Here is a 23,935-nt window from a genome sequence, read left to right as displayed (position 1 = left end):
TTTTTTGTTTGTTTGCTTGCTTGTTTTGTTTGTTACTGGAAGACCTGCAGAAGTACCATGTATTAATCCAGTCTCCTGGAGCCCCCACTTCTCCAAGCTTCTCCTGCAGACCACACAGCTCAGCTCTGACCTCTCTCCCACATTCCAGAGACAGCCCCTCCCCTCCCCACCACCTCAAATCCTGGGCTCCAGGCTGGCAGACACCCACAGGAGGGTTGCTCCCACAATCCTTTTCTCTTTGCCCTTTCAAGGTTCTGATGGGGGAAGGGTGGAGAGGGGCCACCCAGGACGTACTCTCTCTATGAAGAATGGTACAACATGGGCACTAGTCTCCAACGGGGGAGAAAATATCCCTTGGCCTTGGACTGAGGTGGAGAGATGAATGCAAAAGTTCCCCATTCTCGGGAGTGGATCTAGGCAACTGACCTTGATTCTGTGCTAAGATATTTGGAGTCCACAACTCCCCTTTCTGGCCAGTCTTCCTGCAGCTTCATCCCAATGGGGTGCCTCATGCTAGTCTTTCTCTCTGCCCCTTCCAGGGCCTCACTACCGTCCTGGACAGCTTGGCCCCAGCCCGGACAGTAGCACCAGTCAGGCAATGGAAGAATCTAGGCCGGAGAAGGGTAGGGGAATGAAGGTTTTCGTTGTTGTTTGGATTTTTTGTTTTGTTCTGTTTTCCTCTCATCCCTAAAAAATATTTTTGCAGGAAAATTTAGGGACTCATATCACTTTCCCTCGTCATCAGTGCTTCGGCCCTCAACCCATCTTTGCATCTTGTCTACACAAATCCAGCCTAGGATGCCCGAAGATCTCCTTCATGGAAATGGACCTGGCTACACAACCCACCTACCAAAACCTTTGAAACTTTTATCCCACCAGTCCCAGCACAAAGGAGAAGAACGTCATACAGATCCCAGCCTCCCTGGTCCCTAGGGGTAAGAGGGAGAGGAAGGTACCTGGGTCTTCTGCCAGTCACTTTCCTTCAGGCCCAAGCCAGCAACGCTGGAGTACAAATGAGCGCATGCAGATAGAGTACAGGGGGCCGTAGAGAGAATTTGGGAAATGTCACTCACGTAGCTCCCACATAAATATATGCTCCCCCCCCCCCAAGGTATATGGGCACATGCTGGAGAGATGCTATCCATGCCCCCAAGGCAAGGGAAATCAGTTGGATCCTGCTTTAGAGCTACACAAGGAATGGGCCCATCGCCCCCCCCATCACCCCCAGCCAGTGGAGTCATTGCCATCTGATATCCACTGAGACAACTTGGCTGCTCTGGGCTCTGGCTGGGGGCTGGGGGGATGGCTCAGAAAACAGCAGGTCCTTTCAGGACCCAGGTTGGCAAGGGCTTTGGGAGGCTGGACTGGCCCAGATCACCCCCTAACCCCCCCTCCTTTCTTTCCTCCCTTGCCACCAACACTAAAGACCGGGAGGGTGGTGAAGGGGTTGGCACCGCCTGGGTCAAGCCTACTGCCTCTGCAGTCCAGCCCTGGACCCTCTCCCTGGCACAGTGCCTTCCCTGCCCCCTCTTCCCCTTTTCCTCCTCCCTGAAGAACCAGCTAGGAGCCAGGACACCTGGTTCCTTCTAGACTTGGTCCCCATACTCAGTCTACCCCCCCGGGGACCTGACAAACCCTGCACTTTGGCAGAGGCTAGAATCTCCATCATTCCAGGAACATATTCAAAACTCCTTGGAGATCAGGGAAAAGTGTTCAAGATGAAACTCGATTGAGCTCATGGTAACTGCCGGCTCATGGCGCCAGTCTCTCCATGCCCACTCTGTGCCTTCCATGTAACCCCAAACAGGAGGCTCCCAAGGCGTCTTTTACCATCTCCTGTCCTCTTGGACTACCTAAAGCCGCCTGTCCCATAGGGAGAAAAACATTTCAAACACCACAGCAAGGGCTCTCTGGCCAGAAACCTCTCATCAGAATTTGTATCGATACGCAACCTAAGCAGGCTTTAAGCTTTGCCTTCCCTTGGATCCAAATCTGTCTTTATTTCTGTGCACCCTCGCCTCTCTCCGTCAGCCTCAGTCTGCCCAGGGCACTTCAGTTACTGAAATGAAATCCCGAGATACCAGAAGTCCTACCCCTAAATTTTTTCTTTCCCAGGTTTGTCCTTCTGGCCATTCTGGGCCTCGGGTCTCCTCCCTAGAATCAGTTCCATCCTAACATGACTGCCCTTGGTCAGTCCCTGATGGGGCAAGACAGAGAGTGGGAGAGGGGATCCCTAAAGGATGAATTCATAGGCACTAATCTACCCTGCTCCAGAAGAAACATCTTCTTCTGAGATTGTCCTTGTGAGGCAATTTCAAGGATTGAGGGATGTCGGTAGGGAGGGGGTCTCAAAGTGGGAACCCAGAAGGAAATGAAGAGGGTCCCAGGCACATCAGGGTGACTGCGTCTTCTAATCTAGTGCTTGTCTTTCTCCCCATGTGTAAACAAACTGGTGCTCAGAAGACCGTCAATGAGTGTCACTGTGTGAATGTCACTGCAAGGGGGAAGGGCTGGAATCAGGAGTAACTTATCTCTACTGGGAGCAAGGGGCAGTGTCTCTATTCCTGTGTGGGTGGGTGCAGGCTTATGTGTGGTAATTAATTACTCTAGTAACCGGATGAGCCCCATGCAACTGCAGGTCTGCCAAGTGTCATGAGGAGGGGATATCATGGAAGCCCCTTTCTTAGATGGAAGACCCGAGGTGAATAACCTGAGTAAAGTACTCTTGATGAGGGGCCCTTCCCAGGAAAGTCCACTTGGAACTGCCAAGACTGAAGGAGGGAGACCCGGATTGTACTGATAGGGTACAACCAGCTTCCGTAGGGACCAAAGGGTTAGGGGGATCCGATGGATAAGTGGATAGGACCCAGCACTCCTTTATCAGGGCCAGAGTCTTACCTTGGCTCGAAGGTGAAGTGGCTGCTCTGATAAATCGCGGGGCAGCGGGACAGATGAACAGACGGGGCGGGCAGGAGCGGCGAGCGGAGCTGTGCGACAGGCAGGGCCAAGACTCTTAAACCCGGAGCTGGAATCAGATAAGGGTTTGTCCGGGGGCCGGGGCCGGGGTCGGGCCGGCCGGGGGCAGAGTTGGGCCGGGCCGGGCCGCCCCCTCCCTCTGCAGTGCCGAAGCCAAACTTTGTGTGAATGGAGGGGCCCGGCGGGGGTCGGGAGGGCGGAGGCAGAGGGGGGAGCTTGGAGCCGGCCAATGGCAGATCGGAGCGCCAGATCAGCGCCTGGGGATTGGAGAGATTTGGGCAAGGCAAGGGGCGGGGCTTAGGGGATAGGAAGCGCAAACCCAGACGGACTAGGGTGCAGAAACACTCGAAGAACAGAGACCCAGACAGAGTCCCGGAGAAAGAGAGATGAAGAGACGATACGCGTAGCGATAGAAGCCGAGCTGGCAAGATGACAGGGGGGAAGAGAAAGAAGAAAAGTGAGGCGGCCGTGTCAGAATGGAGGAACCAGGACGAGGGCCGCGGGGGCGGGACTGGGCCCCAGTTAATGAGGTGGAAATGAATTCAGGACGGGCTGCGACTGGGACCGAGACTGTGGCAGACTTGGCCTGGGTTCCTGGGGCTACAGGGCTCTGGCATCCTGTACAATTTCCAAGTTATTCGCTGTTCCCTGTGTAGAGAGTGCGGCGTGGGGTGCAAAAGAGGACCAAACATCATCTCCATCTGCAGCAACTTCTCCTGCAAGGAAAAATAAGCCGCAGTACGGTGCAAAGTGTGGGAGACATCCAAAGCTGTGGAAGAAGAAGGAAGGGTCACTATTTAGGGGGTTCCCCACAAATGTTCGAGGAAAGAGATAACGTCTACGTAGGTTCTAGGAATGCAGGAGGCCCAGGTCCAAGGAGATGGCAGAAAGAATACTGATGACAGAGGAACTGCCATTGTGAAGTCCTGTGGGAACACAGACACATCAGCTTAGGAAATAGCGTCAAACTCTTCCCATCCACTATGTACTCTCATTATCTGATCTGTTTTGAGTGATTTGTACCCTCTATCTGATGCATGGCATACACTAAAGAAGAAAATAAAGACGTCCCACTTTTATTCATAACAGACATTGAACTACATATCAATAGACTGCTTTACTTACTGTGTTAATATAAATTCAGGATTGAAAGCAGGGAAACTATATATATTTTAGTTTAGCTTAAAACTCTCAAAATGCATAAGATGAAGAATACATGTGCCTTTTGAAAAGGCCTCTTTGGGGCTGAGGGTGTTGTAGCTGAGAGGTAGAATGCTTGTCTTGGGTTCCATTCATCACCAGCACAGAAAGAAGAATGGGAGGGGGGAGGAGGGAGGGAGAAAGAGAGGGAGGGAGAGAAGAAGGGAGGAAGGAAAGGAAGGAAGGAAGGAAGGAAGGAAGGAAGGAAGGAAGGAAGGAAGGAAGGAAGGAAGGAAGGAAGGAAGGAAGGAAGAAGGAGAGAGGGAGAAAGGGAAAAACAGAGAAGTAGGCAAGGAACTACTTGAACAAGGAGAGGGCTGGCTAAAGGTTAGTTCTTAGAATCCAGGCTTGTTCAAGAAGGATGGAAGACCCAGACTAAATATATGATTGGTTGGTTGGCACATGAAGTATAGCCCGAAATGACTATCGGTAATGGAAAGCAACTGCAAGTTTTGGGGCAGTGAAGATTAAAAAAAAAAAATACAGAAAGAAGCTGGAGGGGATTAATATGGAAGTGAGCAAGATGGTTTGAGTGTGAGTGGAAACAGGAAGCAATTAGATTAGATTGGGAGCAATAGCAATAGTGTGGGCATGAAGAGACCTGGACCAGGGTACCAAAAACCAAAAGAAAAAAAAAAAAAACTCCAAAGGACCAACTTGGCCTGGTGAGCAAAGAGAAAGTCTTCGGCGATCACACTGGTTCCAGACCCTACAGCATACTAGGAGAACTAAGAGATCCCTGAACCTCTGGGAGCACCCAACCTGTTGAGGAAACAGGTAACAGAGGCAAAGATGGTAAATCAGGAGCCAAGAGGGGTGGGCAGAGGTCAGAGGGAAGAAAAGGTAGTCAATCAACTGTTGCTGCCAAAGCAGCTTTGAAGCCATGACGACCAGGTCGTTCTCAATGAGGACCATGCATGCTGGAAAGATAAGACTGACCCAGATCGAGGAAGACCTGCGCTTCAAGGACTACAAGGAGAAGAACCCCTATGAAGTCATAGGGATAAGAGAGCAGGCTGTCAATGAACCAAGGAAGGAAGGATGGACAAAGAGAGGAACTTAGGACAATGTCAGTTGATGCAGAAAGGGAAGAATTGGGTTTGATAATGAAAAAGTCATTGGTGGCATCTGAGAGCAGTTTCTTTTGCTTTTGCTTTTTCTTCTTCTTCTTCTTCTTCTTCTTCTTCTTCTTCTTCTTCTTCTTCTTCTTCTTCTTCTTCTTCTTCTTCTTCTTCTTTTTCTTTTTCTTCTTTCTTTTTTCTTTCTCTGCAGCCTGGCTGTCCTGAAACTCACTCTGTAAACTGCACTGACCTCGAACTCAGAGAGATCTGCCTGCCTCTGCCTCATGAATGCTGAGACTAAAGGTGTGCATCACCCCTGCCCAATTTCAAAATAGTGACCCAAGGGAAGACCAGATTACAAGGTGCTGCACTACAAAGTGAGAAAATGTTAACGGTTACCCTTTAAAAACTTTGCTTAGAGGGAAAAAAAAACCCACAATCATAACCAAAGCAATGGACCAGGAACTATTTTCCTGCCTGTTTTGTCTTTTCAAATTTCTGTCATCTTCTGCTCCTAGAGAGGAACGGCTACAGTAAGATGGTCTGAAGACCTGGTAGTTTAAGCCTGCAATCTCAGCTGCTTGGGGAGGGGAAGCAGGAGGGTTGCAAGCTCAAAGCCTGAGCTACAGAATGAGTTCAAAGCCAGTGTGAATAACTTAGCAGGGCTCACAGTCTTGACATTTAGAGATGGAGAAGATTATGGGGCTGAGCTCAGACCACAATATAAAATGAAGAAGGAACACAGAGGAGAGAAGCCAAGAACTGTCGGGGTTTATGAAATCATTACAAGACACAAGAATTTATTATTTTTCCAGAATTGTTATCCAAGCATTTGGCATCCATCGCCACCTACATGTCAGTGTCCACCTGGACAGAAATCTCAAACTTAGTCCAGCGTAGAACATCTTACCCACAGGAGCGCTCCTCATGGGACTATGTCACCATTATCCAACTAGAAACACAGCAGTCATCTCAGCCTCCTTAGTCTTCCTTACAGCAGCAACTTCATCCTCTAACCAAAGCATCTCCCACTGAGCACACCCTCCTGCCCCCCCCTCTTCCTTTATCGCTGCTGCAGTCTACAGCAGATGCACCTCTCAGCAGGGATCCTGGAGCAGCCATCTAGTGCCTTATCCCCTCCAGTCTTTCTACACTCCAATAATGCTTCAGGTCACTAACTCCTTTATGTAAAAACAATTAAGGCTCAGCAAGATGGCTCAGAGGGGTAAAGGCAACTTGCTGCCAAACTTGATGACCTGGGGTCAATCTCCAGTACTGATGTGGTAGGAGAGAGATCAACTACCAAGAGTTATCCTCTTACCTCTACATGTGTGTTGTGGTACACCCACAAACACAGAGAGAGAGAGAGAGAGACAGACAGACAGACAGACAGACAGACAGACAGAGACACACACAGAGAGAAATGTAACGTTTAGAGAAGAATCCATCCATATTCTTTAGCACAGAACAGAAGGCACATTAATTATAACCTGGGCATTCTGCCCTGTCTTCCTCACATCCAACTCTATAGCTGCTTCCTCCTCTAACACCCAAGGTTGTTAAGTCTTGTGTTCTCTTTCTGTATGTTGGTCCTTGTCCTTTGGTCACACAGTGACCAAAGTCACTGAGTGTTGTGTAAACCTCTTCTTCTTGACTCCTGTATCTCTCTGGAGCTCTACTTAGGCTCCAGTACCTGCAAGGGATTAATGCCCTCACATGACAGGCCCCAGACAGAACCCATCCTCTTTCCCTCTCACCAAGGTTGGGAATGCTCACAGCTCCCTGATTTCTGTGTAACTCCTGTCAAGCAGACTGAAACACCGACATTACATCTTGTTCTTTATGCTTGCCTATGTCCCATTCTGTGTCATGACAATTCAGCCACCAAGTTCTGTTAACTCTCCCTTGGTTATATCTCTCTAGGATACACATTTTCATTTCTATGGCCAGAATCATAAAATTACCACTAGCCCAGGACCTGACCCATCCCTCACCCTTCTTTCCAGTATCAAAGGGAGACAAACTGTTTTTATTAAAGATGTACTGTATTTAAAAAAACCTAGAATCAAAACTTTGAACAAAGTGGGGTGTGATGGTATACACCTTTAATCCCAGCACTTGGGAGGCAGAGGCAGGTGGATTTCTGAGTTCAAGGCCAGCCTGGTCTACAAAGTGAGTTCCAGGACAGCCAGGTCTACACAGAGAAATCCTGTCTCGAAAAAAACCAACCAACCAACCAAATAAATAAATAAATAAATAAATAAATAAATAAATAAATAAATACAAGGTCTCTGGATAAACTCCTTCCAAATAGAAATGAGAAGCCATCTGGTGAAGCTCAGTGTGAGGGTAGGTGGCACGAGATGGAACTGGACAATTGGAAAGAGTTAGGTATTGTAGAGCCACAGGAGAGCAGGACTGTGGTGACTTCTGTGGCCCTGTGATGTTCTCACTCAAGAGTGACTTACATCAGGATTCCATTCTTAAAGAAGCACACTTTATTAGCAACTATAACTCTGTATCCATTGTGTTTGCTTTTAATATTTAACTTTTTGTTTTCCAAAAAGAGTTCCTGAAACATACAACAAGCAGAAATTGTCATTGCTGAAGGATGCTTAGCATGCTCATGTTTCTGAGTGTTTACTAGGCGTGATAAATTTGACTTTTCTTGTTTTCTTTCAGTTCACTCTGTCTGATGCTCCTGCCCCGGTTTCCTAAATGCAGGGATTATAGGTGTGCACCGCCACACCTAACTGTGTACAGTAGATCGTAAGATGGGAAATCCCAGAGTCAGGGACCTTAGGTGGCTGACCTATACACAGTGACATGCCCAGGAAGTGTTAAATCTGGCATTTGAATCCACCTGTTTGACCCCAGAGTTTGTCAAAGGGTAATAGTACAGCGCTCTTGCATGACTTAAAGAGACGCTCATTTTCCCAAGAGAACCAAGAGGTTCTGGTGGCCAAATGTCAGTATGAATAAATCTGCTGAGATGCGCTGTGCAGCGTCCGTCGACCTTACAGGAGGACAGAGCAATCCTTTTCCTTTTTGATTCATCGCTCCTTTCAGACTTGATCCTCTCACCACAGATCTCTTTCCTTCCACTTCCTCATTCAAAATGGGGTCAGTTCCCCCTCAGAACAAAAGAGGAACATGAGGCGAAGACCCTTTGCAGAGGGAAAATCCACAGCTGGGCGTAGGCCGAGGGAGCTTTCGCTGGGAGAAGCAGGTGAGTTCGGATGAAGGGAAGCAACTGAGAGAGGCAAGGCAGATCCTCAGACGGGGCGGGTTGGGGGGGGCGACTCGGAGAGGGAGTTTTCGGGGAGTCATCAGAGCTGGCCAGGAAGAACTAGGCATGAACATGAGTCCCAGGGACTCCAAGGGACACATTTCTGCTTAGGTCCCACAGTATTAACACGGTCCACTAAAAGCAGATACGCTCAGCAGGATGAGCGGCCACAGAGGAGAGCCTATCAGTACTCGGGTTAGTCATTACCTTTTAATACACATGATTTATATAAGCCTGTATGTGTATAAGACTTAAGTTATAAATGGCTAATTACATTACAGAAGGACTACAGAAGGCAGAGAGAGGGAGGGAGGGGAGGGCAGGGGTGGGGAGGGGAGGGAAAGGAAGATGCTCTTTACCTATAAGGTTTATCTAGTATCTTTCTAATTGGTCCTTTTAGTGGCAATTCTGTTAACATTCAAATACACCATGGAGAGGGAAGAACAGAAACCCCCAGATGCCTGGAACTGGGGAAGCTGTCTTAACCCTGACCTCTCTTGGGATGCTCTTCTCATCTATAAACTAATGACTACTTTAGATCACTTCTGAATGACCATGGTTAAGTCCTGGTCTAACTCTATCCAGCCCCGTAGACCTGGTAGACAAGATGGACCGGTGCGTAACTCTTCTAGGGCTGATTCCACATGGAATTTACCTACTTTTATTTAGAGATGAGGTCTCACTGTGTCCCTCTGGATGAGCTGGAACTCACCACACACACCAGGGTGGCCTCAGACTCAGAGATTTACTTGCCAGTGCTTCTCAAATGTTGGGGTAAAAAGCGTAAGCCACCACCCACAGACCCCATGAATTCATATCAATTGTTATTTGGACTAACTTGACCTTCCTACTCCCCTCAGCTCACATCCTCAACCGTCCCTGCCTTCCCCTCCAGACTTCCTCCCCCATTTCCACGCTTTTGCTCAAGAAGTCTCATGATCTCGTTCAAGGAAGCTCTCCCAGGTTGGCTGACCCCATAGCTGGCAACAAAGGCAACTACTGCTAGGGGTGAACACAAGGCTACAGTGCACTCATCCTGCACCCAAACTCAGAACTGTTGGGGGGTGGAGAAAGGGAATGTCTCTCCCCTCCCCTCAAACCAGCACCAACAAGATGCAAACCTATAAGAACTGAGATGTTTGAAAAGAGCTGGGTTTTTTCTCTAGTTTGCACCAAAGTGTGTGTGTGTGTGTGTGTGTGTATGTGTGTGTGTGTGTGTCTGTGTCTGTGTCTGTGTCTGTGTCTGTGTGTCTGTGTGTCTCTGTGTGTGTCTGTGTCTGTGTTTGCTTTCACTGTGTATGCATATGTGGAGACTAGAGACGAATGAGGAGATCATAGACATACACTGTCACACCCAGCCTTTCTGTGGATGCTGGGGATCCAAACTCAGGTCCCCAGATCCATACAGCAAGTCCTTTGCCCACTAGGCTGTCTCCCAAGCTCTGCACCTAGGCTCTTTATAGGACCAGCAGTGTGGCCTCACTGTCCTCTATTTCCAATCTGTGTTTATTACAACTCCGCTGACATATTGGGGTTGATTTCTTGGAGGGCTGCTTTTATTCTCTTGGTGAAATATTTTTCTGTGCACTGATGGCTTGTGAAATTTTCTTCTCTGTTGCCTCAGTTCAAGCCAGACGAACAAGGAGCTGAGATTAAGCTTAGTAAGTAAAGCCCAGGACCTGGAGGATCTGGAAACTGGGTGAAAGAGTTGTCCTCTGTTGGCTAGATTAGGTTCAGGGCAGCCAGGATGGAGTCAGAGGGGTGGCTGACAACACCCAGGGGCCACTGTCAGCTCTGTGACTTTCCCTCCAGAAAAAGGGGCCAGTTCTGTGCAAACATGTTCTTGTCCAGGAGTTTGGTTTCTTCTCTCTGAGCACCTGGCACAGTGGCACCAATGTGAGCAGTCACTTGGCAGGGCAGAGAAAAGCAAGCTAGCAGTCCTCAGGCTCAGGTGACAGAGCCAGGCCCAGGAGACAGGGATATTGACTGGGGCTTTAACAGCACTATTGATGCCAATCTCGGGCAAAAACCTGATATTTCCACTTGGAATAACAAGAAACAGCCAAGAGGATTGGAGAGAGGTCAGTGGACAAGGAGAGCCCTCTGCAGGTCGTGCTGGGTGATTCCAGAACAGAAGAGGGCAGCCCCTGCTGGACAGGGTCTCCTGAGATGATGGTGATGGTGGCGGTGATGGTAATAGTGATGGTGACAGGGACAATGACAGTAGTAGTGGCAAGGAGAAGGAAAAAGAAGAAAGAGAAAAACACAATGTCAGGCTTTAAATAAATAATCCTCATGAAGTAGATACTATTTATTGTGGTTTTGATATGAAACACCCCTCCCCCAAGGGCTCGGGTATTGGAGATTTGAGCCCCAGCGTGTGGTGCTATTGAGAGGTGACTTTTGTTGATGGCGACTTTGTTTGATGAGGAGATAAGCGGTGGACTGTAAGGAGGTGAAAGCTGTCTGAGGAAGTAGGTCACCAGTGGTGTGCTCTCAAAGGTGGGTCTCAACCTTCCCAATGCTGTGACCCTTCATTCAACACAGTTCCTTATGTTGTGGTGGCCCCCCAATCATAAAATTAGTTTTGTTGCTGCTTCATAACTGTAATTTTACTACTGTTATGAATCATAATGTAAATATTTTTGGAGCTTAGAGGCTTGCCAAAGGGGTCACGACCCACAGGTTGAGAACCACTGCTCTAGAAGGAAGTCACCTCCTATTCTCTCCTTGTCATTCTCTTTTCTTCCTCTCCCTTGCACTCCCCTTCTTCTCTTCTCTCTCCCTACTCCTCACCTCTCCACTCTCCATGAAATCTGATTTCCCCTGCTATCTACCACAATGCCGGATCTCATATTCCCAAGAAGAATGGAGACAAACAACCCTGGACTGGATTCCTCCTCTTTTAAGTGTGACTTGGGTGTTCTGTTACAGTAATGAAAAGCTAGCAATATAACATGGCTAGTCTCATCTCTTAGATTTAAAAAACTAACATTTTCCAAACATAGTGGCTCATGTCTGTAGACACAGAACCAGGGAGGCAGAGGCAGAAGGATCCACTGCAGGTCCAAGGCTGGCCTGGACTATGTACTGAACTCCTGGCCCATTAGGGAGTCATAACAAGATGAGAGAGAGAGAGAGAGAGAGAGAGAGAGAGAGGAGAGAGAGAGATTGAAGGAAAGAAAGATTGAAGGAAAGAAAGAAAGAAATAAAGAAAGAAAGAAAAAGAAAGAAAGAAAGAAAGGAAGGAAGAAAGAAACAAAGATGAAAGAAAGAAAAGGGAAGAAAGATTGAAGGAAAGAAGAATGGAAGGAAGGAAAGAAGGAAGGAAGGAGTGCAGGGGGAGGAGGGAAGAAAAGAGTGGAGGGGGAGGAGGGAGAAAAGAAAGAAAAGGAGACTATATGAAGCTATTTGCTCAAAGCCATGCATCTGCTATCAGAGAGTAAGATTTGAACTCAAGTCATTGCCTCTGAAGCTTGTATTACCCCACACACCTGTCATAGCTCGTGAGCACATTTCAGAAACTTCTAGTCTTCTATTGTGCTGTTTCTTCCTGTTCTTTCTAGTTATGTATTCTTGCAGTGTTAAGGCTTAGGGGATTGGATATAAAATATCTTGTGCATAACAATATTGGCAATAGTAATAACACCAGCTTGAATTTATTTTTTATAGCTTTAGTAATTTAATTTATGTATATAAGTTCATGGTAGCTGTTTTCAGACACACCAGAAGAGGACATCAGACCCCATTACAGATGGTTGTGAGCCACCATGTGGTTGCTGGGAATTGAACTCAGGACCTCTGGAAGAACAGCCAGTGCTCTTAACTGCTGAGCCATCTCTCCAGCCCCCTTGTACAGATATTTTATGTCTTGATTTCCTTTCTTCTTCCTTCCTTCTTTCCTTCCTCCCTTCCTCCCTTCCTCCCCCCTCTCTCCCTCTCTCCCTTCTTTCCTTCCTTTCCAAGACAACTTTCTCATGTGACCACAGCTGGCTTTGGACTTGATGTGTTCCTCAGCCCAGGCTGGTCTTGAAACTCTGGCTTTTGTTCCTCTTTTTATGTAGCAGCACTGCGTACATTCACACTCGCATACATAACATAGCAATGGCAATGGCTGCACAGTAACCTATTATACTGAATGCTACAGATACCACATCCCTGCGGTGATGCAGAGCTCTTGGAGCTGACAGTACCAAATGCTGGCAAGGATGCCGAGCAACAGGAACGCGAATGTGTTGCCAGTGAGACTGCAAAATGGTACAGTCGCTCTGGAAGAGTTTGGCAGTCACCTGAAAAACTAAACATACTCTTTCCATATGATATTGCAACCATACTCCTTGGTATTTACCGCACCCCCAAAAGCTGAAAACTTGTCTAAATAAAAACCCTGCACACAGATGTTTGTAGCAACTTTATTTGGAATCGGCAAAAACTGGAAATGAAATGACTTTCAGTGGCTCAATGGACAAATGAATTGTGGTACTTCCTGGCCGTGGACCATCATTCAGTACCAAAATGAGATGAGCTGTGGAGCTAAAAAAGACATGAAGCAACCTTAAATGCACAAGTGGAAGAAGCCAATCCAAGGAGCTGCATACTGTATAATTCCAACCCCATGGCATCCTGGAAAAGGCAGAACCACAGAAACAGGTTTTTAAAAAATCAGAGATTGCCAAAGGCTAAGGGGAGAGTGGATGGCTGGGGGTAGCAGAGAGGAAAGTATCGGCCACACCATCATAGCGGATACACATCCTCGTGGCCGTTCTGGGTTTACAGCAAGAGAAACCACACCGAGAGAAAGTCCTAATGTGAACTAGAAACCAGTGATCATGCTGTGCCAAGTTAGATTTGTAAGTCGTAAACAAGCTACTATTCTCACTGGAGATGTCTAGAGTAGAGGAAACTGTGTATGCCAGGCAGAAGGCATGTGGAAACTCTTAGTGCCTTCTCTCAGTTTATATGTGTTTGTGTGTATGTATACATCTTTGTGTGTATGTGTGTGCATGTACACGTGCGTACACACAGAAGTCTGAAGTCGATGTTTTCCTATATCACTCTCCACCTTAGTTTTTCAGACAGGGTCCCTCATGAAACCTGGAATTCACCAGTTTGTTGGGGCTAACTGGCCAGTGAGCTCTGGGCATCCTCATGTCTCTGCCTTCTCAGCTGGGATTCCACGTGTTTGCCACCACATCCTGCATTTACACGGGTGCTGAGAACCCAAGCTCAGGTCCTCATCAGTAGGGCAAGCACTTAACTGACTGGGCCATCTTCCCAGGCTCTTCTCTTGCTGTACAATTAAAAGTACTCTTTGAAAAAGTCTTTTAAATATGCATGCCTATATTTCCAGCACCGAGGAAGTGGAGCCAACCTGGGCTAGACAGTAAGACCTGGTCTTGGGGGTGGGGAACACCTAACAAAAACAAAAACAAAAACAAAAACAAAAACAAAAAACACCCAAAAACATTAAATGAAGAGCCAGGGCAGTGACAAGACACGTGACTCCCCAATCTCTGTCCAACTCTGGAATTCAATAGGCTACTTTTTCTGTTTTCCTCATCCATAAATAGAAAAAGGGATAACTGTCTCACAGGATTGTCACAGAAATTAAATGAGATTCTGCTGGATGGATTAGCAGTAGGAGCATGTAGCAGCAGACCTGTGCAACTCTGTGTCTTTCCACTGATGGCATCATAGGCTGCTGCTGGGCAAGGACCTGTTCATTTCATAATCGCCTCTACCTAGCCCAGTATGTGGTGTTTGAGCCCCCTAAGTCTGCTGGGTTGATGGTAAGAGCTAGCCTAGACTTCTCTCTCTCTCTGTTGGACATTTGAGGGTTTTCTCAACTTTTTGCTATGAGCAAAGTACATCTCAAACCTCTTTTATTTACATCACCTAATTTGATCTGCATCCCAGGTGAAGCCAGCAGAAGAGGGCTGTTTGCCCACGCCCACACTCTGAGACAGACAGAATCACTATGGCTCAGAGAAGTGAAGGGACCTCTTCGGGTCACAGGTATATCAGTGGTGGTGATGACGATGGCGGAGCCTCTGGCCCTGCTTCTCTAGCCCCTACCTCTGCAGACCTTTTTCTCTCTGTCTGCTGCCTTCTGCATCAGAGGTCTCTTAAAAAAATTGCAGCCTTGTCACGCTGGGCCTGGTCCTTCTGTCCGCTGTCTGGAGGGCAGCACCTTTGCCCAGTGGTCCCTGCTGGGGATTGTGAACTGCAAACTCCCAGATGGCCTCTGAAATCAAATATTTTATTTCCAATGCCTCTATTTTCCCAGAATGAGGAGCACACCAGTCCCCCCACACACACACTTGCTTTCGTCCCTATAAAGAGGTGAGGAGATGACTCTCCGTGTCCAGGAGGAAGGACTTTGGCTAAAAATAGCTGTGGCGTGTGGATTAGCCAGAGTGGTACCCAGGACTGGGAAAGGGAGGGGGACGCTGTGGAGCTGTAGCCAGACTGGTTGCCATAGAAACGAGAGAGGAGCAGGGGAACCTGGGAAGTGGGGATGACACAGATACCAAGTCCTAGTCTGAGCTGCCGTTACATTCAGGAGAAACAGCAGTGTCGGCGGCTCCCAATCTCAGAGGGAACCTAGGGTACTGGGGGAGATGGTGTCAGGGACATGGACGCCAACCCCCAAGGGTCCCTGCTGCTGGCTACTCTTCTCTCCAGGCTCTGTGAGTTGAGTTGTGGGACTTGGGGTTTGGGCCCCTATTTCTGAGCCAAGAGGGGTTTGGGTGGAGCTGCTCCCAGAGGGACTTCTCCCCGACAGACCCCTTTCCAAAAGATAAGCCCCCTGTACTGGCCAGCGCTCTCTAGAGGGAGGTGGAGTACTCCAAGATAATGTGGTGCTCGGATCTTACTGAAAGGGGTCACAGCATGCCCAAGAACTGTGGTCGGAAGAACTGGAGTTATTTGGAGGGAAGAGGAAGAAATGAAGACGTTGCTCTTCAGGTGGTGGACACCGCACACCTTTCCTGTCCCATGAAGAAGAGAGCTTTTCTCGAGATGGCAATGGCTAGGATGTCATCAGTAGGCTCCCTGGGCAGTCGTGTTCTGGGGATGATCAGACACTGGGAATCCTTCCCCATTCCTGGCCGTAGATGGAGGTCAGATCACCTTAGACCCTACGAAGACTGTCTAGAAGCCCACCTGAAGTTAATACTAGGATGAAAGAGACCTGGGGTCTCGAGGCACTGAAAACTTACAGATGAGGTGCAGAGGACATCCTGGGCTGCAGAGAGGGAAAAACAAGCCTGCTTGCTGTTGGGGGAGGGGAAGATCTTAATCTGCCATTGCCGAAGTGTTCCCAGGTCATGTCTCCTGACTTCCATGGAAAATAAGTGTGTGGGGTTACAAACCATCTTTTTGGGTTTTTTTCCTTGTGCCTTTCTTTAACATACACACACCCTCCAAAGGTCTGCTGGCTACAGAACACTTGGCTCCAAAGTTTAAAAATGGAATGTCGGGTTTGTGGGTATATATTCATGCAGTTTCTCCCTAGGATCTGGTCAAACATCCAAACCATCTGAGATCCTTATGTCACATTTCTGCCCCCACAGGGCCACCTGCTCTCCCCACTTCCCCAGCCTTCCTGCCCCACCCCTCACCCTGAATGGGAGGAGATGGCAAATCCCAGGAAAGAGAAAGGAAGGTTGATGAGTCTTAATCCTTATTCTACAGACTTCTGTTCATATGGTCCATATCTCCTAGGGGACCCTGAAAGCCTAGGAACCGACTCTGGCCATCCATCTCTCCGGGAAGATTATAACCCAGAGTGCTTCTCAGGGGGGAAGAATTTGAAGCAAAACCAGGTGGGTTTTGCTTGGAATCTGGGCTTTGTGTGGAATGTGGGCTTTGGGACATATGGCAGGAGTGGGTGGGGTTGCTGGTAGGGTAGTAAATGCAAATCAGGAAATTGGTAGGGGGGGTCGATGTGGGTGTTTGGTGTTTCGATTGGTCTGATTTCTTATCTCTTAGAAGAATACGAATCTGAGAGATACTAGACTAGCGTAACTCTGGATGGCTTGGCGCCTCCTTCATCCTTGCCGTGGGCAGTTGACCTCACTCGTCATCCTTGCCGTGGGCAGTTGACCTCACGCATGGCCCCCAATCTCCTATTGCCAACCCTTTTCAGCGTGTCTCCTGTGGGAAAGAGCCCTGGCAGGAAATGGGCTGGTATCAGAGCATCAGTGACCACGGTGAAGCAGTTAGAATTGCCAGTGGGAAGTTCCCAATGCTGAGGACATCCAACCTTTGCACACTGGAGGTTTTTGTGCACAGTCTGCATTGCTTTCTCCTTGGGAAGTCTGGGGTGGAGGGGAAATGTAGCAGGAGAAAGAGTGAGGCCAGGGAGAACACCGAGGGAACAGTCTTCAGGTGGGGCTTCTGGCAGGATGCTGAAGAGTGCTGGGGGAAGGGATAATTGCCAGGGAAAGGGCTGTGGAAGTCCTCATCGCAGGGAGGGCTTTGCATGGAGAAGGAACTGCCAAGAAGTCTACCTCTTCAGTACCCTAAATGTCTGATCCGGGGTGCCTGTGAGTTGCTACATACACCAGCTTGAGGTAGTGACGCTGAGATCTGTGACATCGAGATGGCTAATGCCTCTTATTGAACTTCGACACCCAGTTTGTGCTCTTTATCTGTGTAATCTGTACAACTCTCTCTCTCTCTCTCTCATAATTCTTTATTCTTTTTTTAAAAGATTTATTTACTTAATGTATATGATTACACTGCCGCTGTCTTCAGACACATCAGAAGAGGGCCTAAGATCCCATTACAGATTGTTGTAAGCCACCAGGTGGTTGCTGGGAATTGAACTCAGAACCTCTGGAAGTGCAGGCAGCGCTCTTAACCCCGCTGAGCCACCTCTCCAGCCATACAACTTTTTCTTAACCATTGTTTTATTTTATGTAATAGTTTGCCCTCATGTACGTCTGTGCATTACCCTCGGAGGCCAGCAGAGTGCGAGTTACAGCCGGTTGTGAGCCGACTTGAGGGTGCTGGGAATCGAAATAAGATCCGCTGGAAGAGCAACCAGTGAATCATTTGAGCCATCTCCCCAGCACCTGTCCCCCAACTTTCTGAGATTTATGGGATGTTAGGGATTATCGTTCCCAATCCACCAGTGGGGAAAAACTAAGGCTAAAGAGACAGGAAGGGAGATTGTCTCACAGCATTGGCCCTGAGTTCGGGGCAGATCCATCAACTCGGCACACCTTTATTAAGACCCCGCAGGATCCCCGCTGCGGCCGCCATGGCGCAGGAGAACGCCGCTTTCTCTCCCGGGTCGGAGGAGCCGCCACGCCGCCGCGGTCGCCAGCGCTACGTGGAGAAGGACGGTCGCTGTAACGTGCAGCAGGGCAACGTCCGCGAGACCTACCGCTACCTGACCGACCTGTTCACCACGCTGGTGGACCTGCAGTGGCGCCTCAGCCTGCTCTTCTTCGTGCTCGCCTACGCGCTCACTTGGCTCTTCTTCGGCGCCATCTGGTGGCTCATCGCCTACGGCCGCGGCGACCTGGAACACCTGGAGGACACCGCGTGGACCCCGTGCGTCAACAACCTCAACGGCTTCGTGGCCGCCTTCCTCTTCTCCATCGAGACGGAGACCACCATCGGCTATGGGCACCGGGTCATCACCGACCAGTGTCCCGAGGGCATCGTGCTGCTGCTGCTGCAGGCTATCCTGGGCTCCATGGTGAACGCTTTCATGGTGGGCTGCATGTTCGTCAAGATCTCGCAGCCCAACAAGCGCGCCGCCACTCTCGTCTTCTCCTCGCACGCCGTGGTGTCTCTGCGCGACGGGCGCCTCTGTCTCATGTTTCGCGTGGGCGACCTGCGATCCTCGCACATCGTCGAGGCCTCCATCCGCGCCAAGCTCATCCGCTCCCGTCAGACGCTCGAGGGCGAGTTCATCCCTTTGCACCAGACCGACCTCAGCGTGGGCTTTGACACGGGGGACGACCGCCTCTTTCTCGTCTCACCTCTCGTCATCAGCCACGAAATCGATGCCGCCAGCCCCTTCTGGGAGGCATCGCGCCGCGCCCTCGAGAGGGACGACTTCGAGATCGTAGTCATTCTCGAGGGCATGGTGGAGGCCACGGGTGCGGGCAGGCTGGAGGATGGGAGCAGGGATGCAGGACAAGGGCAAGAAAAGCAGCCAGGGGAGGCGCAGAAAGATGGACAGAGAATGGAGTGTAGGGTGACAGGCCTGAGGGGTAGCGGGGGCCGGGGAGAGGACGGGAGATGACAGGGATGGACAGGGTGACTTTGCAGAGTCAAGAAAAGCTTGGAAGAGGTCTATGAAATGGCACTAGCTTGAGGCCCTGGCCTGACAGCTATGTCACTTTGAACTACATTTTACATCTCTGAATTCATTTAAGTCCAGCAAAGCTCCCCTGGAGGTTACTTTTGACTGTGCTCGGTTTTCAGAGAATGAGTAGCCCCAAAGAAAGGTCCCATAAATAGCCCGCTGTCACAAGCCAATAAATAGCACAGCCTGGGTTGAACATAGGACATCTATCTTCAGTGTTTCCTGGTACAGTGTTGGGATGAAGGTTAAGTGCAGGGTTCTTGAAGCCCAGAGGTCCATAGCTCTGGAATTTAACTGACCTAAGTTATTCCCAAGGAATAACTTAGGGGTAGGGAGGGATAACTGGTCTCCCTTCTGTCCCCGTTACCCCGTCTGCCACTCTTAACTTCCCCTGGTGTTGCCATTTCTAGCCCCTTTCCAGAAGGAACGGTGACATCAGTACTTTCACTCAGGCCTACACTGTCAAGAGCTTGGGGGCAGGTAGGAAAAAGACTAGTAGTACTGGAGCAAAAACAGGTCCTTGAAGAGGTCCTAGCCGTCAGGGAGCATAAGGAAGACGCAGGTGAACCAAGAGGCCACTAGGAGGAGCTGCGGAGCTGCTACGGACAGGCTAGCTCCCTGCTGCTAGCCTTGAAACCTGGCTCCTGGGCCTAGACAAAAACATCATCTTCTCCATGGCCACCTCAGGTCTTCCCACTCCCCTCTCCTCCTTCACTCCAACTAGGCTGGTTCTAGCCCATGCCCATTCCGCACTGCTCCCTCTGTCTCTGCGCTGTCCCTCTCTCTGACACAATCTCGGACAGGTTTCTATCAGGGACTTTTTCATCTGCCTTCTCTTCCCCCTCTGCCTCTGCCTCCACTTTGCACCTATCCCTACTCCCCCAAGCCCTACCTCTGCTTCTCAGGCCTTCTCCCTGCAGAGGCCCCGGTGGCCTCTCCTTCCCTACCCTCCCTGATACATCTTATTCCAGCTTTGCCAAAGAATACCAATGACCCCAAGATGTCTCAGGGCCAGACTTCCAATGTCAGAGCCGGTCTCTGATTAGTGAATGCTTACTCCTCTGTTTCTGAGATGGATTCCGGTTGGGGAAGATTCTGAGGTAGGAACAAAATGATCTGCCCCGAGGGGAGGGTGCACAAACCCAATAGAGAAGACAGGACACAGGCCCAGGGCAAGAACTGGGAAGGGGCAGTGTAAAGGACATGGGGATGGGAGCTTGCTTGACTTTTCTAGAGATAAGGCTGGGAAGGATGGTAGTATTTTGGGATTCAAACTGCTTTTGAAAAGCAAGAATAATGAGCCAAAACCCAACATGATGACATTTAAGGGGAATAAATATAAAATTCTACATTTAGGCTTTAAAAAAATCACTTATGTAAGCACAGCATGGAAAGGCTCCGGTGGAGAAAGAACTGGGGGTTTTAGTTGGCCACTGGCTTTGCTGCAGCAACGTGATGCAGCTTCCAAAGGCGTTTATGTAATGTAATCACGGGCCCGCTTCACCAAAGCATCTGGGCGAGAAGCAAGAGATAGTAAGCCTTCTTTTATGCACAGATAAGGCCACAGTTGAAAAAGCACTTCAGATGAGCCCTTACCTGGGCCTGGTGGCCATTCTGATTTGCAATGAAGATTGTAAGCTTTGGGGGAGTCAGATGAAGTAAGAAATGGCCATGAGTGTTCAATCTGAGGAAGAGAAGATGTAAGGGAACCCCATATTTACACTCAAGGGGGTGTCAGGTGGTAAGGGAATGGAACCAGGGACCACGGGTCCTAGGAGACAGAGTTTAGTTTATGTAAGAGAAAACCCAGAGCCAAAGAGATGTCTCAGCTTGCCACCACGCCTGACTACTGACCTGAGTTGAATTACCAGGTCTCACATTGGGGAGTCAACTGTCTCCCCAAGTTGTCCTCTGACCTCCACATACATACATATGCACGCATATAGACACATAAATGTAAAACACATTTGTAAAGACGATTGGCACGTTGCACAAAGGACTGGACTTTTAATGAGATGGTGAGCTTTCAATCCTGGGGTGTAATCAGTTCAGCCCATTGTCTGGGAATGCTTGGGGGTGGGTAGAGGCGGCTCTGTGGGAAACAGGAAGGTTAGGCTTAAGGTTAAGCTTCTCAATGGAGAGTAGGGGAAAACATAGGCTGGCAGATAGAGAAGAGGGCTAACTAAAAAGAGAGGTGGGACTCTCAGAGAGAGAAGAGGGTTGTGGGATGACAGACAGGAGAAGGAATCCTCTGGCAGGGGCCCCTTTGACTGATGCCGCTTCTCCTCCCCCCACCCCCCAGGAATGACGTGCCAAGCTCGAAGCTCGTACCTGGTGGATGAAGTGTTGTGGGGCCACCGGTTCACATCGGTGCTCACCCTGGAGGATGGTTTCTATGAGGTGGACTACGCCAGCTTCCACGAAACCTTTGAGGTGCCCACACCCTCGTGCAGTGCTCGGGAACTGGCAGAAGCCGCGGCCCGCCTCGATGCCCATCTCTACTGGTCCATCCCCAGCAGGCTGGATGAGAAGGTGGAGGAAGAAGGGGCTGGGGAGGGGGCAGGTGCGGGAGATGGAGCTGACAAGGAGCACAATGGCTGCCTGCCACCCCCAGAGAGTGAGTCCAAGGTGTGACTGGTTTCCTCCCACCCCCTGTGGCAGACCAGGGGGCCGGACTCAGGTACACAGAAGCTGCGAGTGGAGGTGGAAGAAGAGGAGGCAGGCAGTGTCCCGAGGAACAGCTAAAGTTGGGAGAGGCCCGCTGAGTCCAGGATCGAGTAGGGAAGGCTGAGGTCCTGGTTTGAAGAGAGAGGGTTGCAGGGCGGGGTGAGAGAACGTGTCAGTCTGTCTGTGTTTGACCTTCACATCGGTTCATGGGTGGATGGATGGACAGAAGGATGGGCTCATGGGGGTTGATCGGGAAGGTGGGGCAGATAGAGACAGCCAATGGATAGCTCAGGTGGTAAGTGGCTTGACAGTCGATGATTGTCACCTGCAGCACACCTTTGTGAGAAATCCATGGGCATCCTTTTCTTCCAGATATAGGTAGCCTCAAACCAGGGAGCGTGGCTTAGGGAGCAGGCTGTCAGGTGGACTACCATCCCCACTCACCTCCCCTCAACTGGCCTCCCTATGTGTGACACGCCTGCCTAACTAGAGAAGAGAGCACTGGGTAGAGGTGGGCACAGGTGTGGGTGCCCTCCCCAGCATCACTGTCCCATGGCGAGAGGTCAGAAAGGCAAACAAGCAATGGGGGTAGATGCTGAGCAGGGAGGGGCCCTGAAGCAGGACCTGGGGACAGCCAAGGACAACTATTTTGTGAGAGAGGAATGAAACCTTGCAGGTCCTGCCACAGAAGCAAGAAGCAGAGGAAAGGCCATGGAGAGACTTAATAAAGGGTTTTACAAGGGTACCTGGATCCCAGGGGGAAGTAGTTTATCCTTGGGGCACAGTGGCAGGGCTCATTCAGAACGGTGAGTAAGTGTCAGGTGTGATATTCAAAGACCTGGTTCCTAACACCAGAGCACAGCGAAGGTGGAGGTCAGAAATAACTCCCAGCCACTGAAGGAAGTATGGCTTCAGTCTGGAGAGCTCAGAAAAGACTCGACCCTAGGAGCCCACACAAGCGGTTATAGCCACAAGTGAGAGGGCATTAGCAACAGGAAGCTAAGGATTGAGTAAGGCAATGGGGAATGGTGGGAGCCAGCAGTTACAACGCTTTACTCACCTGGATGGGCTTGTTAAAACACAGATTACCAGCCCCACTCCCTGCATTCTGACTCAGTAGGTCCGGGACGGAAACCAAAAAAAAAATCTGCACGTCTAACTAGTTCCCAGACCTAACAGGTTCCCAGATCACGGTGACACTGTCTGTCTGGGGACTGCACTTGGGTGAAGCATCTAAGCGGAAGAGAAGCTGGAGGAACTGAAAAGCGCCCCAGGTTCCTCGAGGAACAGAGAAACAAGAAGGGAAATGTTGGGGAGAGGGGACCCAGGTCCAGACTCGAAGGGCTTAACTCTGGGTCCAAGAAACGTCATTGGTAACTGGCCAGTGGCACCCGAGAGGCCAACAGAGATAGGAGAAGGCCATTTGGGGACCCCCAAGGAGGCAGTGGGGGGTCTGTAGCTGAATCGGCTTTACCACAAAAGACCAACTCTCTTAAGAGACTCACAAGGCAAGACTGACTAGGGGAGAAAATGGAGCCTGTACCTGCAGGTGTCTGCTGTCTGCCACCTGTCCTCCCAGGATAGGGCACCCTGGAGACATTCCACCTCCACTGCATCCTTGTCTTGCCCCAGTCATCTTGGGATGGTTGAGGGGACAGCAACAGCATGGCAATGGACCTGAGGCTGGCCCCCCTGGAGCTAAGTGTAGCCCAAGTGAGCACGTAACCTGATAGGACTGGCTCAGACTCTGGCCCTGGCTATACCCATTCCTGCCCTCGAATAAAAGTCTGTTGCTCTGTCCCAGGCTAAGAAGCCAGCATCCAATGGGGCATCGGGCCTCCCTCCCAGTGCCCAGCTCAGAGTGGGTCCACGCAGAGAGGACTCAAGCTGCCTGTTGCCTCTCCCCTTCCGTCTAGCAATGGCCACAGGTTTCGGGACCAGCTGGGTCACTCTCAAAGATGAGGCCCACATGAACCTGCTGGGATCCCACGAACACATATTGGACCTGAGCACAGGGAGTGAGCAGGGTTTGAATTCAGAGAAAATCGAGGTGTCTAGACAAGAGGGGTGGGGTGCTTGGTATCCGCACACGAAGCAATGGAATGGAGACATTGAAGCTGTTCCTGGAGGTCACTCAGGGCACCGCTGTCCAGGGCACAGCCAGGAGACCTGTGTTCTAGCACCAATGCTGATTGTCACTAATTACCTCTACGACTCTCAGCAAGACCTATTACTTCTCTGGGCCTCAGCTTCCTTATCTGTTAAAAAAAAAATGATATGTTGGCAAACTCAATAATGCTCAATAAACTTTCAACTACTGAATGAAAAAGGTAGACTGGATGCTGCTCAAAGTATTAGGACAGCTGAGGCTCTTAGGACCAGAGAACCCTTTAGGCGGGGAGTTGCGGCTAGCCA

General features: G+C 49.8%; 2 protein-coding genes across 4 annotated transcripts in view; one reads left to right on the top strand and one right to left on the bottom strand.

Moving 5' to 3' along the window:
- The window catches only part of Kcnj10 (potassium inwardly-rectifying channel, subfamily J, member 10), a 32,876-nt gene extending 29,736 nt beyond the window's left edge, over positions 1 to 3,140 (bottom strand). The window contains exon 1 of one of the 2 annotated variants that reach the window (NM_001039484.1): positions 2,899 to 3,140. Coding sequence is in view for 1 of the 2 variants with exons in the window: in XM_006496677.4 (XP_006496740.3) it covers positions 957 to 1,247 (291 nt within the window). In the remaining variant the exon portion in view is untranslated. Of the gene's footprint in view, positions 1 to 956; positions 2,597 to 2,898 lie in introns of those variants that run through there. The other variant, XM_006496677.4, reaches the window with a different exon arrangement.
- An 11,887-nt stretch (positions 3,141 to 15,027) lies between these two features.
- Kcnj9 (potassium inwardly-rectifying channel, subfamily J, member 9) lies at positions 15,028 to 23,842 on the top strand. Of its 2 annotated transcripts, none has more exons than NM_008429.3 (4): positions 15,028 to 15,215; positions 16,252 to 16,352; positions 17,767 to 18,644; positions 21,156 to 23,842. In NM_008429.3, the coding sequence occupies exons 3-4, from the start codon at positions 17,795 to 17,797 to the stop codon at positions 21,485 to 21,487; spliced, it is 1,182 nt and encodes a 393-aa protein (NP_032455.2). In that variant the 5' UTR covers positions 15,028 to 15,215; positions 16,252 to 16,352; positions 17,767 to 17,794; the 3' UTR covers positions 21,488 to 23,842. The 2 variants fall into 2 exon arrangements, with proteins under 2 accessions (NP_032455.2, NP_001347737.1); NM_001360808.1 differs by having other exon boundaries at positions 16,222 to 16,352.
- Positions 23,843 to 23,935: the final 93 nt, after the last annotated feature.

The sequence above is a fragment of the Mus musculus genome, chromosome 1, assembly GCF_000001635.26.
Source record: "Mus musculus strain C57BL/6J chromosome 1, GRCm38.p6 C57BL/6J".
NCBI classification, from domain to species: Eukaryota; Metazoa; Chordata; class Mammalia; order Rodentia; family Muridae; genus Mus; species Mus musculus.
Note: the sequence above shows the minus strand (reverse complement) of the source record. Positions and strands in the feature narration are given on the sequence as shown.

What these genes read in the sequence shown, in the direction of transcription:
- Kcnj9 (NM_008429.3), top strand. Translation starts at nt 17,795, where the DNA reads ATGGCGCAGGAGAACGCCGCTTTCTCTCCCGGGTCGGAGGAGCCGCCA. An exon ending in GGGCATGGTGGAGGCCACGG is followed by an intron (nt 18,645 to 21,155) that starts GTGCGGGCAGGC and finishes CCCACCCCCCAG; the next exon opens with GAATGACGTGCCAAGCTCGA.